The 14131-nt window shown below is 41.2% G+C and overlaps 1 protein-coding gene and 1 long non-coding RNA gene across 7 annotated transcripts in view; one reads left to right on the top strand and one right to left on the bottom strand.

Annotated features, from left to right (window-relative positions):
* LOC121709816 (protein unc-79 homolog) overlaps positions 1 to 14131 on the bottom strand; it is a 311977-nt gene that overhangs the window by 100972 nt on the left and 196874 nt on the right. For all 6 annotated transcript variants that reach the window (XM_042093431.1, XM_042093433.1, XM_042093432.1 and 3 more), the window contains exon 32: positions 11710 to 13047. In XM_042093431.1, coding sequence (XP_041949365.1) covers positions 11710 to 13047 — 1338 coding nt within the window. The remainder of the gene's footprint in view (positions 1 to 11709; positions 13048 to 14131) is intronic.
* Positions 680 to 1988, top strand: LOC121709820. The gene is made up of 3 exons (XR_006032041.1): positions 680 to 865; positions 1416 to 1481; positions 1696 to 1988. It is a non-coding gene; the product is annotated as an uncharacterized LOC121709820 (long non-coding RNA).

Genomic DNA, 14131 nt, shown 5'->3' with positions numbered 1-14131 from the left:
ACTATTTACCTTCAACTTTTAAACGGTCTACTTTTAAACCATCATTAAACTATTTATTAAACTAGCTGTCTATCAACAACTTTTAAACTATCTACTGTCTATCAACAACTTTTAAACTATCTACATTCAGCTTTTAAACAGTCTACTTTTAAACTATCAACTTTTATTAAGCTATGCAACCACCATGTCTATCCTAGCATCACCGTAGTAACTATCTCTGTATTATCTGTTTTAACTATACATGATCTTTTACATCACAACTTTAGCATTTTCATGCACTGGTAATTCCTTGGAATTGCATTTCTAGTTATTATTATTCCGCTTACCACTTTTTCCGTACACAATTTCTCTTGAACAGTTTAACTTAGAAACTTCATTCAAACTTTGTAACGTAGGTCTTCAAACAGATCAGGTTGGTATGTATTTTCAACTTTGAAACTCTTATACTTTTTAAACTATTAAAGAAAATCTTTTTAAAAATCCCCATAGACTTAACATTGCCGATTATGACATCATAATACGGCCGTTAAGCAATTAGAATCCTATGGCAGGTGTTCAGGCCACCTGGATCAACTGCCAGTCTCAGGCTTTAAGCATACAAACTGGCCCTATTCACCATATTCACACGGCGGCCATCTTGTTTTGACGTCATGCTCAGGGTGGGAAGTTCGAGTTCTGTACGGTTGTGTGTGTTGTGGATTGTATCAGTTACGAATATGTCTGCTGTGTGCCTGGGTGTAATTCCTACTACAAAAGACGGGAAAAAGACAAAACACGTTCGTTCCACCGGTTCCTGACAGACACCAGATTGAAGAGAGAGTGGATTTCAAAAATTAGAATCAGAGACATCGGTACATTTTTCCAGGTAAGTGCATAATTATCTAGCTAGCCAACCGGTTAGCTTAACCCCAGGCTAATGTTAAAGATAGCCACTGTGTAACGTTATCATGCTACTTGTTAGATCAAACGCAAACATGATGTCGTTTTATTTATGTATGGTAACGTTACGATGATGCCTTGATAGAAATGCTACGTCTCAAGCAGTAAGCTTGTCTTTTGCTGACTTCAGGGAAAGCCCTGGTCACTGTATGTAGGCTAACTGCAGCTAACGGGCAGGCTGTTTGTTGTTCGTGGAGATTAACGTTACGTCCAACACAAAAGTTTGCGCCAGACATTTCATTGAGCAGTGTTTTGTGCACCATGATGAGGCTGGAAAAACGTGCCTCCTGCCAGGAAGTGTCCTGTTCGCTTGGACAAAAACGACTCATAAAAGACCAATGCGAAATAGAGGGAGAGAGGTCAGTTAGTGAAAATTGTTTCACACGTCTCCTAATGTCATGTTTAACCTAGGTCTGTCACAAAGAGTTGATTTATTCAGTTGTGCAAGAACTAATGTTTTATTATTACATACACAGCAATGAACCTGCTGGAGAGACAGAAGATGCCAGTGTAAGCTTAGACCTGGCTGGAGTTGACACTGGGTAAGACACTTATAAAGTATTTCCTATGTCCATCTTGCAAAATATCACACAGCTGCTGCATAAGACATAGGCTATGTGTAGCAGCAGGGTATAACATGTAATCTCCATTAATGAAACAAATTCACTGTAGTAGGTTACATGGTATACTATACAACTTACGTGATACACATGCAGTTGGAACTGAACGTTTTTGATTTGTTATTGTCTCCTATAGTGCAGACCAAGTTGTTAAGCCAGCACCCCACTCTGACCATGACTATGCTGAACTCTCGGTCACTGGAAGAGCAGCTAGAAGCAGCACGGAAGGAGATCTCCTGCGTAAGGCGGGCAAATACCATCCTCAAGGCATCCTGTTTCAGCTTGAAGCAAAAATGATTCAAAGTTCTTGACATTCTACACTGGATTTCGGGTGAATAATTATCCAACATGAAGTCTTTTTCTACAGTGTTGTTACTATAGTACTTTCTACAGTATTAGCAATACTTTGGACACAAACTCATACAGTAATTTATTTTCCTTGTGCATTAACATTGTGCTGATTTCTATTGTACAGTAAAAAATAAAAGGCGTCGATTTTCTATTTTCTTCTATTCTATACTTATATATATTTTTATAGGACTATGAGACACAGATCATTGTTCTTGTCCCTTCAGCCAATGGCAGAGGGCATGTTTTTTGCATCTTTTAGGCATGGAGTTATGTCAGTCATGACATTTCACATTCTTAACTGGAAATTAAATAAACTGAATAGATTCTAAAGCAACACAATGTAGTTATTTTACTTGTAATGCATTTAAACTTTGGCTTTAATGTTGATGCTACATTAGCTTACAACATGGACATCAATAAGGTGAACACAGTAGCTACAGATGAAGAAATACATTTTTAATGATAAAGTTGCACTCTCTCCAGATAGTAATCCTCCTGGCACATTACAAAAAAAAATTAAACCATTTTGCTCCTGTAAGAGCCATCGGTCCCATGACTTGTGAGTGATATTCATGGTCATGCTTGAAGGAAAAGGTTCTATCCACTGTTCTTCTCAGGTATGAGCAGTTTGACTCTTGATTTGGGCATTTGATTTCAAGTATCATGACCATAATCTTGTTTTACTTAAGTGTGACAACTTTAGGTCTTGTTGGATTTGACCTTGTTAATTTTTAAGAGTGACAGGTTTGGGCCCTAGGCCTAATTCTCAAGAAGGGATGTGCCAAGTTTGGGGTAAGGAGGTCTTACATTTGGTTAGGGGGACTGATTTGTATCCTAATTTAGAGTAATGAGCAAGAGTATACAGGAGGCCAACAAGGTGTGAGCAGTGCCCGAGACGTGCTTCACAGGCACAGCTGGTTTGTTGAATCCGCTGATCAATTCAACCTGAAAAAAAAAAAGAAAATATATTTAAAACTAGGTCATGGCTAAGTATTTATGCAAAGCCTGTTGCTCAGACCGCACACAAAGTGTTAAGTTCATCTTGGGAAAAAATATATAGTATGCTAATGACATCATTAGCCTGTACCCTGTAAGCTGGCTCATTTTTAAACATACTGGGGTATGCCTTCGCCCTGACCCTGACAATATTGGCATTAGTCCCACCCTCCTTAACCCTGACTGAAAGCAGAACATAACTTGCATTAGTAGACAACTTTGACTTTGTTAAATCTCCGCGAAAATAAGCCAATAAAATGAAATGATAAACAGGGAGATAAATAAGCTACGACGTGGGTTGCACACAAAAAAACATAAACTATAGCCTAGTTTGGTTAGGAAGACAGCCTGACCGGCTAACAGAGTATTCTACTGTGATACAAGAAGTTTACATCTTGAATCTGTCGGCAGTTTAAGGCTAACGATAACACTTAGAAGCTACGTTACCTAGAGCTCAAAATTCAATAGTATATCCACGTGAAACGGTCTCATGGCTACTAAAATCAGGCTGGTTTAAATGCAAGCCTGAGTTGTTCTGAACAGAAATGATAGACAAGGCCGTGCCTTTATACAGGTTTATCGGTGCAACCCAGTTAATAAAGTGGTATTAAGTTAGCAGTTAGCCATATCGTCTTACCTTTAACATCGTGGATATAACGTTCAATCCAGTTGCTGTATCCTTTTTTCTTAATTCATTTAGAGGTGCTGACCTGTTCATCTGTCCATGTTTCGATTTCTTGGCATGTCAAGACTGGTGGATAGGTTACGTTTTTGGACCATCTTGCCATACGTAATTGGGCTAATCACAAACACCGGACAGCTGACAGTTTTTGAGCTATTATGTTTGGACTTCCCCAGAGGATTCCCACCCTGAGCATGACGTCATAGAAAGATGGCCGCCGTGTGAATATGGTGAATTAAGACTACACATCCTGTTCAACTGCTTCCTCTGCCAAAAACTGTTTCAAAATAAAAGTCCTCACTACAATATTTCACTATTAAACAATTTAACCCTTTAAACTACTTTTTAACTGTTCAGCCATTGTAACTGTTATTAGTCATCAACTATGACTCCTACCCACTATAGCTAGTTAGCATGGTTAGCATAGTTAACATGTTCACATTGCTAACATTTTTAACAAAACTGCTAAAAATGATTAGCTAAGTTAGCTAAGTAACATAGTTAGCATGTTAGCATGCTAGTTAACATTTTTAGCAAAACTGCTAAAAATTATTAGCTAAGTAACATGGTTAGCATAGTTAGCATTTTTAATAAAACTGCAAAAAATGATTAGCTAAGTTAACTAAGTAACATGGTTAGCATGTTAGTTAGCATAGTTAGCATAACTGCTAAAAATGATTAGCTAGGTTAGCTAAGTAACATGGTTAGCATAGTTAGCATTGTTAGCATGCTAGTTAGCATAGTTAGCATAACTACTAAAAATGATTAGCTAGGTTAGCTAAGTCACATAATTAGCATAGTTAGCATGCTAGTTAACATAGTTAGCATAACTACTAAAAATGATAAGCTAGGTTAGCTAAGTCACATGGTTAACATAGTTAGCATGTTAGCATAGTTAGCATGTTTAGCACTTGCTAGAAAGCTAAGTTAGCTAAGTAACATGGTTAGCATTGCTAGCACTGCTATAAAACATTAGCTAAGTAGCATGGTTAACATAGTTACAAATCTTAGCATAACTGCTAGCAAACATCAGAGCCATTCCAACTTTCAGTTATCGTCAAATATCTACCTATACACAGCCATTAAACTATTTGAATATCAACATTCATTCAACTGCTAGAAAACGTTAGCTAAGTAACATGGTTAGCATTGCTAGCACTGCTATAAAACATTAGCTAAGTAGCATGGTTAGCATAGGTAAAATCTTAGCATAACTGCTAGCAAACATTAGAGCCATTCCAACTTTCAGTTATCATCAAATATCTACCTATACACAGCCATTAAACTATTTGAATATCAACATTCATTAAACTTCCAGTCTGTCAACAACTTTTAAACTATTTACCTTCAACTTTTAAACGGTCTACTTTTAAACCATCATTAAACTATCTATTAAACTAGCTGTCTATCAACAACTTTTAAACTATCTACATTCAGCTTTTAAACAGTCTACTTTTAAACTATCAACTTTTATTAAGCTATGCAACCACCATGTCTATCCTAGCATCACCGTAGTAACCATCTCTGTATTATCTGTTTTAACTATACATGATATTTTACATCACAACTTAAGCATTTTCATGCACTGGTAATTCCTTGGAATTGCATTTCTAGTTACCATTTCTAATTCCCTGCCGACTGCACACTAGTTTAGCAGTTAGGCTACCTGCAAAGCCATGTGCTATTACCTCTCTTTAGGGTTGTTTATGCGATCTCCAGTTTAGGGGGAGGTCGGCATAGGTATAGGGTACATGTTTACCTGTTTTTTTTCTTCTATACAGCACATTCTGTGCCTTTTTGAATGTATGTCTTTTGTCTGCTCACCACTGGGACCCTTTACTACTAAATCACCCAAGTGTTCACTTAAAATACTGTATGACTTCACAAAGTAGCTGTGCACCCTGCGCCACACGTCTCATCAGCTGGAATATAAAGGGGATGAATCACCCAATTAAACGTACCCGTGTCTTCACACATTTGAAATCCTTAGGCCCAGATATAATTTTCCTACAGGAGACACATCTTTTGGCTACTGAATGTTCTAAATTAGAGAGAGGCTGGGTTGATCATATATTCTGCTCTAACTATGGGGCCAGAGCCAGAGGGGTGGCCATTTTGATTAAAAGGGGGACCCCTTTTGTCCCATCTCAAGTTATCTCTGACACAAATGGACGATACATCATAGTCTCAGGGAAACTGTTTGGCACTCCCATCATCTTAGCCAACGTATATGGACCAAACTGGGACAATCCACAGTTTTTCTCACGGCTTATAGCCAAATTACGAGATATCAACTCACACCATCTAGTATTGGGAGGAGATTTCAATTGCGTTCTTGACCCGGTTTTAGATAGGTCTAGGGCCGGGACCCAAATCAATATCTCTAAGTTTGGGGAGGTACTTCTGTCGTTTCTAAATCATTACAAGCTACAGGACCCTTGGAGAAGTTCCAACCCAAAAACCAGGCAGTACTCTTTTTACTCTCCAGTACACAAGTCTTACTCAAGAATAGATTATTTTCTTGTTGATGATAGGTCTCTCTCTTTTGTCAAACATTCAAAATACCACAGTATTATTATATCTGACCACTGCCCTCTACAGTTAGACCTCCATATGCCTAATGGTAGCACTAAACACAAAACGTGGCACTTTGATCCACTGCTACTAACCGATAATGGTTTTACTAATTTCATTAGTAGTCAAATAGACTACTTTTTTGAGACCAACACAACTCCTGACATGTCATATAGCATCATTTGGGAGGCATTTATAGCTTATATAAGAGGGCAAATCATCTCCTACTCAGCCAACTTGCAATCAATGCGTAATTTGCAACTTACTGAATTATCTAGACAGATAAAAGACCTAGACTGCAGAGCTGCTTCTGATCCTTCTGATTCCAATCTGCACAAAGAGCGTCTGCTACTGCAATCAGAGTATGACTGCTTATCTATTAGAGACACAGAACAACTCCTTTTCAAAGCAAACACATTGCGAACGCAGTGATAAAGCAGGCAGACTCCTCGCTCATCAATTACGTCAGAAAACTGCTAAAACCGCTATCCCTGAAATCCGTATTGCACCAGATAAGATCACCACCCACCCACAGACTATAAATGACATATTTAGACATTACTACGCAGATATTTATACATCAGAGGCTAATGCTAATACTGGGGAGATCCAAGAGTTCCTGGATAAACTTGACATTCCACAGATAGGTCCAGAAGCACGAACATTTATTGATGCCCCTATAACATGCCAGGAAATCACACAAGCCATTAGGTCTTTGCAAAGTGGAAAAGCAGCAGGCCCTGATGGGATATCAATTGAATTTTATAAAGCTTTTTCCAATAAACTGGCACCTATACTAAGTTTTCTATATGCAGACATTTTATCCACAAGGAGAATGCCGGATACAATGAATCAGGCTATAATAACAGTCTTACTAAAGAAGGGCAAAGACCCCCTGGAATGCAATGGGTACCGCCCAATAAGCCTTCTTTGCTATGACTACAAGGTCCTTACAAAAATTCTAGCACACAGACTGGAAACTGTCATCTCTGATCTCATTTCCCCCGATCAAACAGGTTTCATACCTGGTAGGCAATCCTTTTTTAATATGCGGCGTCTTCTCAGCATTCTTCACTCCAATCATTCCTCAGTTACACCAGAAGTTCTACTCTCCCTAGATGCTGAGAAGGCGTTTGATCACATTGAGTGGACATATCTCTTTGAAGTGCTTAGTAGATTCGGTTTTGGCCCGGCATTTCTCACGTGGATGAACATAATATACAATACCCCACAGGCAGCCGTGCGCACAAATTTTATAAATTCAAATTTCTTCTTTCTCCAGTGTGGGGTGAGGCAGGGTTGCTGTCTATCACCTTTTTTGTTTAATTTAGCAATTGAACCTCTGGCCATAGCTCTCAGGGCTGGCAATAGGCCTGATTCACAATGATATTTTCCCCGCTGCACAGTCCGACTCAGCTTTTCACTTATGGTATGATAGTGGCATAGTGTTTTTCAACGATTTATTTGTAGGCAACAACTATATTTCTTTTTCGATATCTACAGGCCCGCAGTTTTGCCAGAGAACACTACCCATTCCCACATCTACCTGATAATGATTTACTTGACAGAATACTTGGGCGTGATCCAACCCTTAAGGGCAGCATTTCTTTTATATATAACATCATTCTCAACTTCAGTATGCCTTCAACAGAAAAGACTAGATACGCCTGGGAACAGGACCTTGGTGTTCAACTCTCTGCACAGACCTGGGAAGGTAGCCTAGATTCCATCCATACCTCATCTACAAGGATACAAGGAAGTTTATTGTCACATGCATATAGTTACTGGAAGTAAGAAATGCAGTGAAATTATGTCTGGTGTCAGCCTATTTGTGCAAAGTGGGGGGGGGGGGGGGGGTAAAAAGTGCAGTAGAAGAGGGGTTTAGTAGATTAAGTGGCAAGGGCTGCATAAGAAAGGTGAGGGAGGATTGGAATTGGGGGGGGGGGGGGCACCAACAAGGAGCACCCAAGAGCAACAGGGGCAAGGAAAAACTCCCTTACCAAGGAAGAAACCTTGGGCAGATCCACGGCTCAAGGGGCTAACCCAACTGCCAGGGGTCTTGGTGTGTGTGTTGGGGGGATGACAGGGGAGATGTGATAGTGTGCTGTGTATGTGGGGAGAGGGCAGTGTGCAATATGTATCTATGTGCCTTAGACACAATTTGATACAATTTAAGATCTTACACAGGCTTCATTTCTCTAGGGATCGGTTGGCTGCCATCTATCCAAACACTGACCCACATTGTTTGAGATGTCATCAAGGCTTAGCTACTACTGGACATATGTTCTGGTCCTGCCCAGCACTGACAAATTTCTGGACCCAGATATTTGAGGTTTTTACACACATGTGTGGCAGGCTCATCCCACCAAACCCTATTATTGCTGTCTTTGGTGTTACAGCTGGGGAGGTTCAGATCTCTACTTCCCAAACATGCGCCATTGCATTTGCTTCACTTTTAGCTAGGAGACTTATCCTGAGGCAATGGAAGTCTGCTAATCCCCCATCTTTCCTTTGCTGGGTAAAAGAAGTCCTTGCTTTTCTACCCCTAGAAAAACTGAGATACTCTAGGGGTAAATCTTCAAATAGATTTCATAACACCTGGAGTCCTTTTCTACAATTCACAGACAATCTGTCCTTCTCCTGATCCTTATTTGCGCACATGTCAGCTGGACTGGTGGGGCGCTGGGTGCAGTGCAAATGCATTATTTATAAAAAGACATTCATTAACAAAATGAATAGGGTGAATCTCAGAATGTTAAACTATTTTTTTTCTCAAATGTGGCAGACCTTTTTATTTATTATTTTTTTCTTTTTTTCCCCTCCTTCTTTCTTTAATTGTGTTTGTATGTATGACCATCAAAAATCGTTTATCGCCTGTAACTCCGTGATAACAGGACATAACAGGAAGGTATTTGGCTGAGCAACGGCAGTTAATATGCTCTATACTTTGTCCAAATGATGTCTGTCTATCATCGTTGCACTCGGAGAAAAACAGAATGTTTAATTTGTCGTGCGTTTCTTCTACGGCTGCAAACGGGATTCACTCGCAGTTAACCAAATATTTGGTTATATAATAACCACTCGGTGAGTTGCACAGTTTTGAAAACGAACTTTAAGGGTTGTTTTAGGACATGTTTGAGCATGCCTGTTGGCAGCCACTCTGAGAAGTCAAAGGCGATTCAAAACGAGTCAGAAAAGTCGAGACAGGACCAATCATCAAAATTTCGGTGTCCACCACTCTACTTAAAAATGTAAATGTAAATGTAAATTGTAAATCAGGTTAATAGGCGAAGTATACTTGCGTTTACAAGGAATTTGGTCTCTGCATTTCTCCCATCCGTGAATTAGTGATCACAGTGAACACACAGTGAGGTGAAGCACACCGTAACCCAGAGCAGTGAGCTGCCTTGCTACAGTGGCGCTCGGGGAGCAGTGAGCTTTGCTCAAGGGCAATTCAGCCGTGGATGTGGGCATGGGAGAGCAGTGCACATTTTTTCCTACTGGTCGGGGATCAAACCAGCAACCCTTCGGTGTCAAGCCCGAAAGCCCTAACCAGTAGGCCACGGCTGGCCCAAACACAGTTAAAAGGCTGCTGATATGTGTGGGTGCAATTCATGTTTTCTATGTAGTTAGTTCAAATAAAGGTTCGTACTCCCTTTGGGACAAGCACTTTTGAGCCTTGGAAGACTTTCCATTTACATCGGGATTTTGCAAACATTCAGTATCAATAAAGTCAATCAAAGTCAATAAAATGAGCCCTGCCGTGGCTTAGCAATTGTAACTAGGCATGGGAGGTCTGGCAAGCTTTCGAGCGAGGGAAACATGCCTATGGATTATGTAAATCTGATACCCAGTATCCCAAAAGCAGTCTCCAAACAGGTCTCTGAATTCCTTTCACAGAACAACCTTTTGGATCCAAATCAGTCTGGGTTTAAAAGCGGCCACTCTACCGAAACAGCTCTACTGTCTGTAACAGAAGCCTTAAAGGAAGCCAGGGCGACCGCTTAGTCATCAGTGCTCATTCTGCTTGACTTATTGGCTGCCTTTGACACGGTTAAATCACTGTATCCTTCTCTCTATACTCTCAAACATGGGAATCTCCGGCTATGCTCTCTCCTGGTTTGAATCCTACCTCACAGGACGCTCGTTTAACGTATCATGGCTTGGACAGCTGTCTGCACCTCCCTCTCTCACCACAGGGGTCCCCCAGGGCACAGTGCTGGGCCCCCTTCTCTTTGCTATCTACACCACCTCTTTGGGACAGATTATCCGTTCGCATGGCTTCTCATACCACTGCTATGCCGACGACACACAGCTCTATCTGTCCTTTCCACCTGATGACCCCCTGGTCTCGGCACGGATCTCGGATTGCCTCTCAGACATATCTACATGGATGAAGGCACATCATCTCCAGCTAAACCTCTCAAAAAATGAACTGCTGGTCCTCCCAGCTAAACCTACTATAAATCATGACATCGACATCAAAATTGACTCTCTGTCTGTTGCGCCTACCAGGACTGCAGGAAATGTAGGAGTCGTTCTTGACAACCAACTAACCTTCTCCGATCATGTTGCCTCGGTCGCCCGGTCATGCTGTTTCACACTTTACAACATACGGAAAATCAGGACTTACTTGACTCAAGATGCTACCCAACTCCTGGTACTGGCAATAGTCATATCACGACTTGACTACTGTAACGCTCTCCTGATACTGTCTCCCAGCCTGCACAGTGAAACTCCTTCAGATGATTCAGAACGCAGCAGCGAGTCTGGTCTACAACCAACCCAAAAGGGCACGTTACCCCGCTGCTCATCCAGCTACACTGGCTACCTATGGCTGCTCACATCAAATTGAAGTCTCTAACGCTTGCCTACAAAGTAGTCTCTGGTTCTGCTCCCACTTACTTGAATGCCCTCATACAGGCATATGCTACCTCCAGACCATTGCGCTCCACAAACAAATGACATCTAGCTCTGCTACCGGTACGCTCAGGCCAACCTACACTTTTTTCATCTGTTGTTCCTCGTTGGTGGAACTCACTACCAGTTCTTACTAGAGCAGGGACATCCGTCTCCATCTTCAAAAAAACTCTGAAGACCCAGCTCTTCAGAAAACATCTGCTCTCGTAGCACTACTTACAACTAGTCTTGCTGCACCCTAACCCTAATCCTAGCACTTACCATCTGATTAGAACTGACTCTTAATTATTAAAAAAAACAGCACTCACTGATGCACTTATTCTTAGTGTACTAGACATTTTTTAAATTCTCCTAGAATTGTTGGGAACATTGCTTTAAAAAGCTTAAACTGTTAACCATGTTGTTAGTCACTTTGGTTAAAAATGCATCAGCCAAATGTCATTTTTAATTGCATTTTTGAAGTTTGGCCCTTTTCATCAGCTTTGAACCTTGTGACTAGGGCTAACCTTTTTGTTAGAATTCAGATATGTAATTACATCAGGTGCATCACACAGCAATGTGTTTTGCAAAAGCAAATGCCACTTGTGAAACATCTGTTTAAGGCAACAACTTGAAACCTTCTGGTACCTGAGTCAGAGGCCTGTTCTCCCAACTTGTCCAGTGTGTTGAAAGAAATGTCCAGATATTCCCTCTGGATGGCACTGACAGCAATCTTTCTCTGCTTCCGTTGCCGAGGAACAATCTGGATTTTGAACTCTGCCTCATCATTGCCATCTTCCAGCCTCAGATCACTTTCCCCTTCATCTCCATTGTAATCATCATTGTCCTCAAACTCATTGTCCTCACTGAGTGGGTCTGAGGATTCTAGTGTGTTCACTGGGATGTTTAGGAAGATATTCCTTCCAGACGGGCTGGTGGTCAGACTCTTGTCGGGCCCCTGCTGAGTGTCATCCAAAGAGGTGTCAGGCACATGGGGAGCCTTCCTGAACAAATCCCGTTTCTGTTTTAAAGTCATAAGACTCTCTTGTGCTGCCAGCATGCTCTGAGGGAAATCTGAGAGCTCAATTGAACCCATGGGGCTGGCCAACGGAGAGCTCTTCAGACTTGTAGCCATTAGAGGGCCTGTGACTGGGCTGCTGGAGCTCTGGCTGCTACTTCCTGCTCTAGCTCTAGAGCAGTCCTCCACATTGAGCCAGACAGCAGTGGATAGATGTGCAGCCTCCGTGTTACTGGCTGTGAGGGAGACACACGGACTGACTCCTGTGGGCTTTGCGGTCTCAAACTCCTCATCACTCTCAACAATGCATAGTGGGGGCAGTGGCTCAAACACCAGCGAATCACTGTCAGACACTGAAAGAACAGAATTCTTTTCTGCTATGGAGGTACAGTCTGAAGAGAGATCAATAAGGTCAGGATCTTCTTTACCCTGTGAGGCCACTCTAGGGACAGTCAGAGGAGAATTCTCTAACTGACAGGATATTCCAGCCTTTTGCTGTCCATCACTCTGCTTATGCGGTGTCGGTGGCATCTCCTGTTTGTCTTCCAGTGTCTCTGTGCAGCTCAGTCTCAACTCTGGAATGATGGGCTGCAAATCAGAATGGGGAGATCCATGGCAGGCATCAAGGGCTTGGGGCTTGGTTTCTGCTTCCTCTTTGCCTGTCCAGAAGCTGCTGGAGGAGCCTTTTCTCTGATACCGCTGGCTCAGATGACATTGGCCCATAACTGTGGAGGAGGAGGAGAGTGACGAGTGGGTTGGTGCAGGGGGGGGTGGTACCTTTTGTAGATCACAGCGGTCAATACAGGATTTACGACGGTGCTCATCAAGATTGAAGAGGATGGAGTCAGTGTTGGCAATGTCCAGAGACTTTTGTTTATGCATGGCCTGCAGCCGTTTCTTTCTGCTACTTTCCTCACGAACACAGTGAAGAATAGTGTCTTCACGATACTCTGACAGCTCCATTTCACCTATAGTAAAGAGGGAGACAGGGTATGAATAAGAAGCTTAATCAGAGAAAAGCTTAGCATAGTTGAGCTGTCCATGGTGCAAATGAGAGAATGCATTGAGAACTGGCCCTGAGAATACACTTTACACCCCCACCACCCAAACATATTTAAATCATACATCTATTACATCTATCACTTACTAATTTTCCGTAAAACTTAGTTAAATCATCTAACAGGCACTGACTTGGAAATCACAAACTTACAACAGGTGCTATCCTGTTCCCTGTTCCTTCAGGGTCAACATGGAAATTATCTCTATGGGTGTATACTGTACATCCATAGAGATGAAAAAGATCTCTAAGAAGGTCTAAGATCTCTAGAAGGACAAAACAAAGTCTGAAATATTTGGCCACAATTCCCAATGGAAGACACCAGGCAAGGAGCTGCACTGATGTTTGTCCTTCTTTATGCTTCTCTCATCTTCTCAAATGAACTCTAGATCTCATTCATAATGACCATTGATTCCTTGGTTTCAGCACTGTGGTCAATACATGATTTTGTGTTTTTTTTAATTTCTGTAAAACCGTGTCATGCGGTTTACACACAACACTGCTAATAGACAGGACCTTACTGTATAGTTGGCAATACTAAAGCATACTCATTAGGGAAAACAGATCGCTAAATGTGTAAGTCTTTTGAAATTAGTCTCTCATTGTATTATTATTGCTTGGTTCTCAGTGAATGTATAGCTAAACCACCAATCACCAACTTTCGTTCAATAAACTGCAAAGGTTGGCAAAGGGAACACAAAGGTACTTTTTTCTATTTAACTCTTTGCATTTGAACATAACCCGAATAGCAGGTTTGAAGAGTTTATTTCCGTACAAATGTTTTGATGATGTTGACTGTAAAGTTATAATTTTTTTTAATTTTTTTTTATAAAAATCAGTTCCCCTCTGCAGTGTCATTGAAAGATAACCATAACCATATATCAAGCTCTATGGATTTGACTGACACATAGCTGGGTGTCCTCAGCACAGCAATGAAATGAGATAAGATGTCTGCACATAGAAGGAGCTTGTGAGAGAATGAGAATAGAGCCTTG

This window comes from Alosa sapidissima, chromosome 5 (genome assembly GCF_018492685.1).
Source record: "Alosa sapidissima isolate fAloSap1 chromosome 5, fAloSap1.pri, whole genome shotgun sequence".
In the NCBI taxonomy this organism is placed as follows: Eukaryota; Metazoa; Chordata; class Actinopteri; order Clupeiformes; family Clupeidae; genus Alosa; species Alosa sapidissima.
Note: the sequence above shows the minus strand (reverse complement) of the source record. Positions and strands in the feature narration are given on the sequence as shown.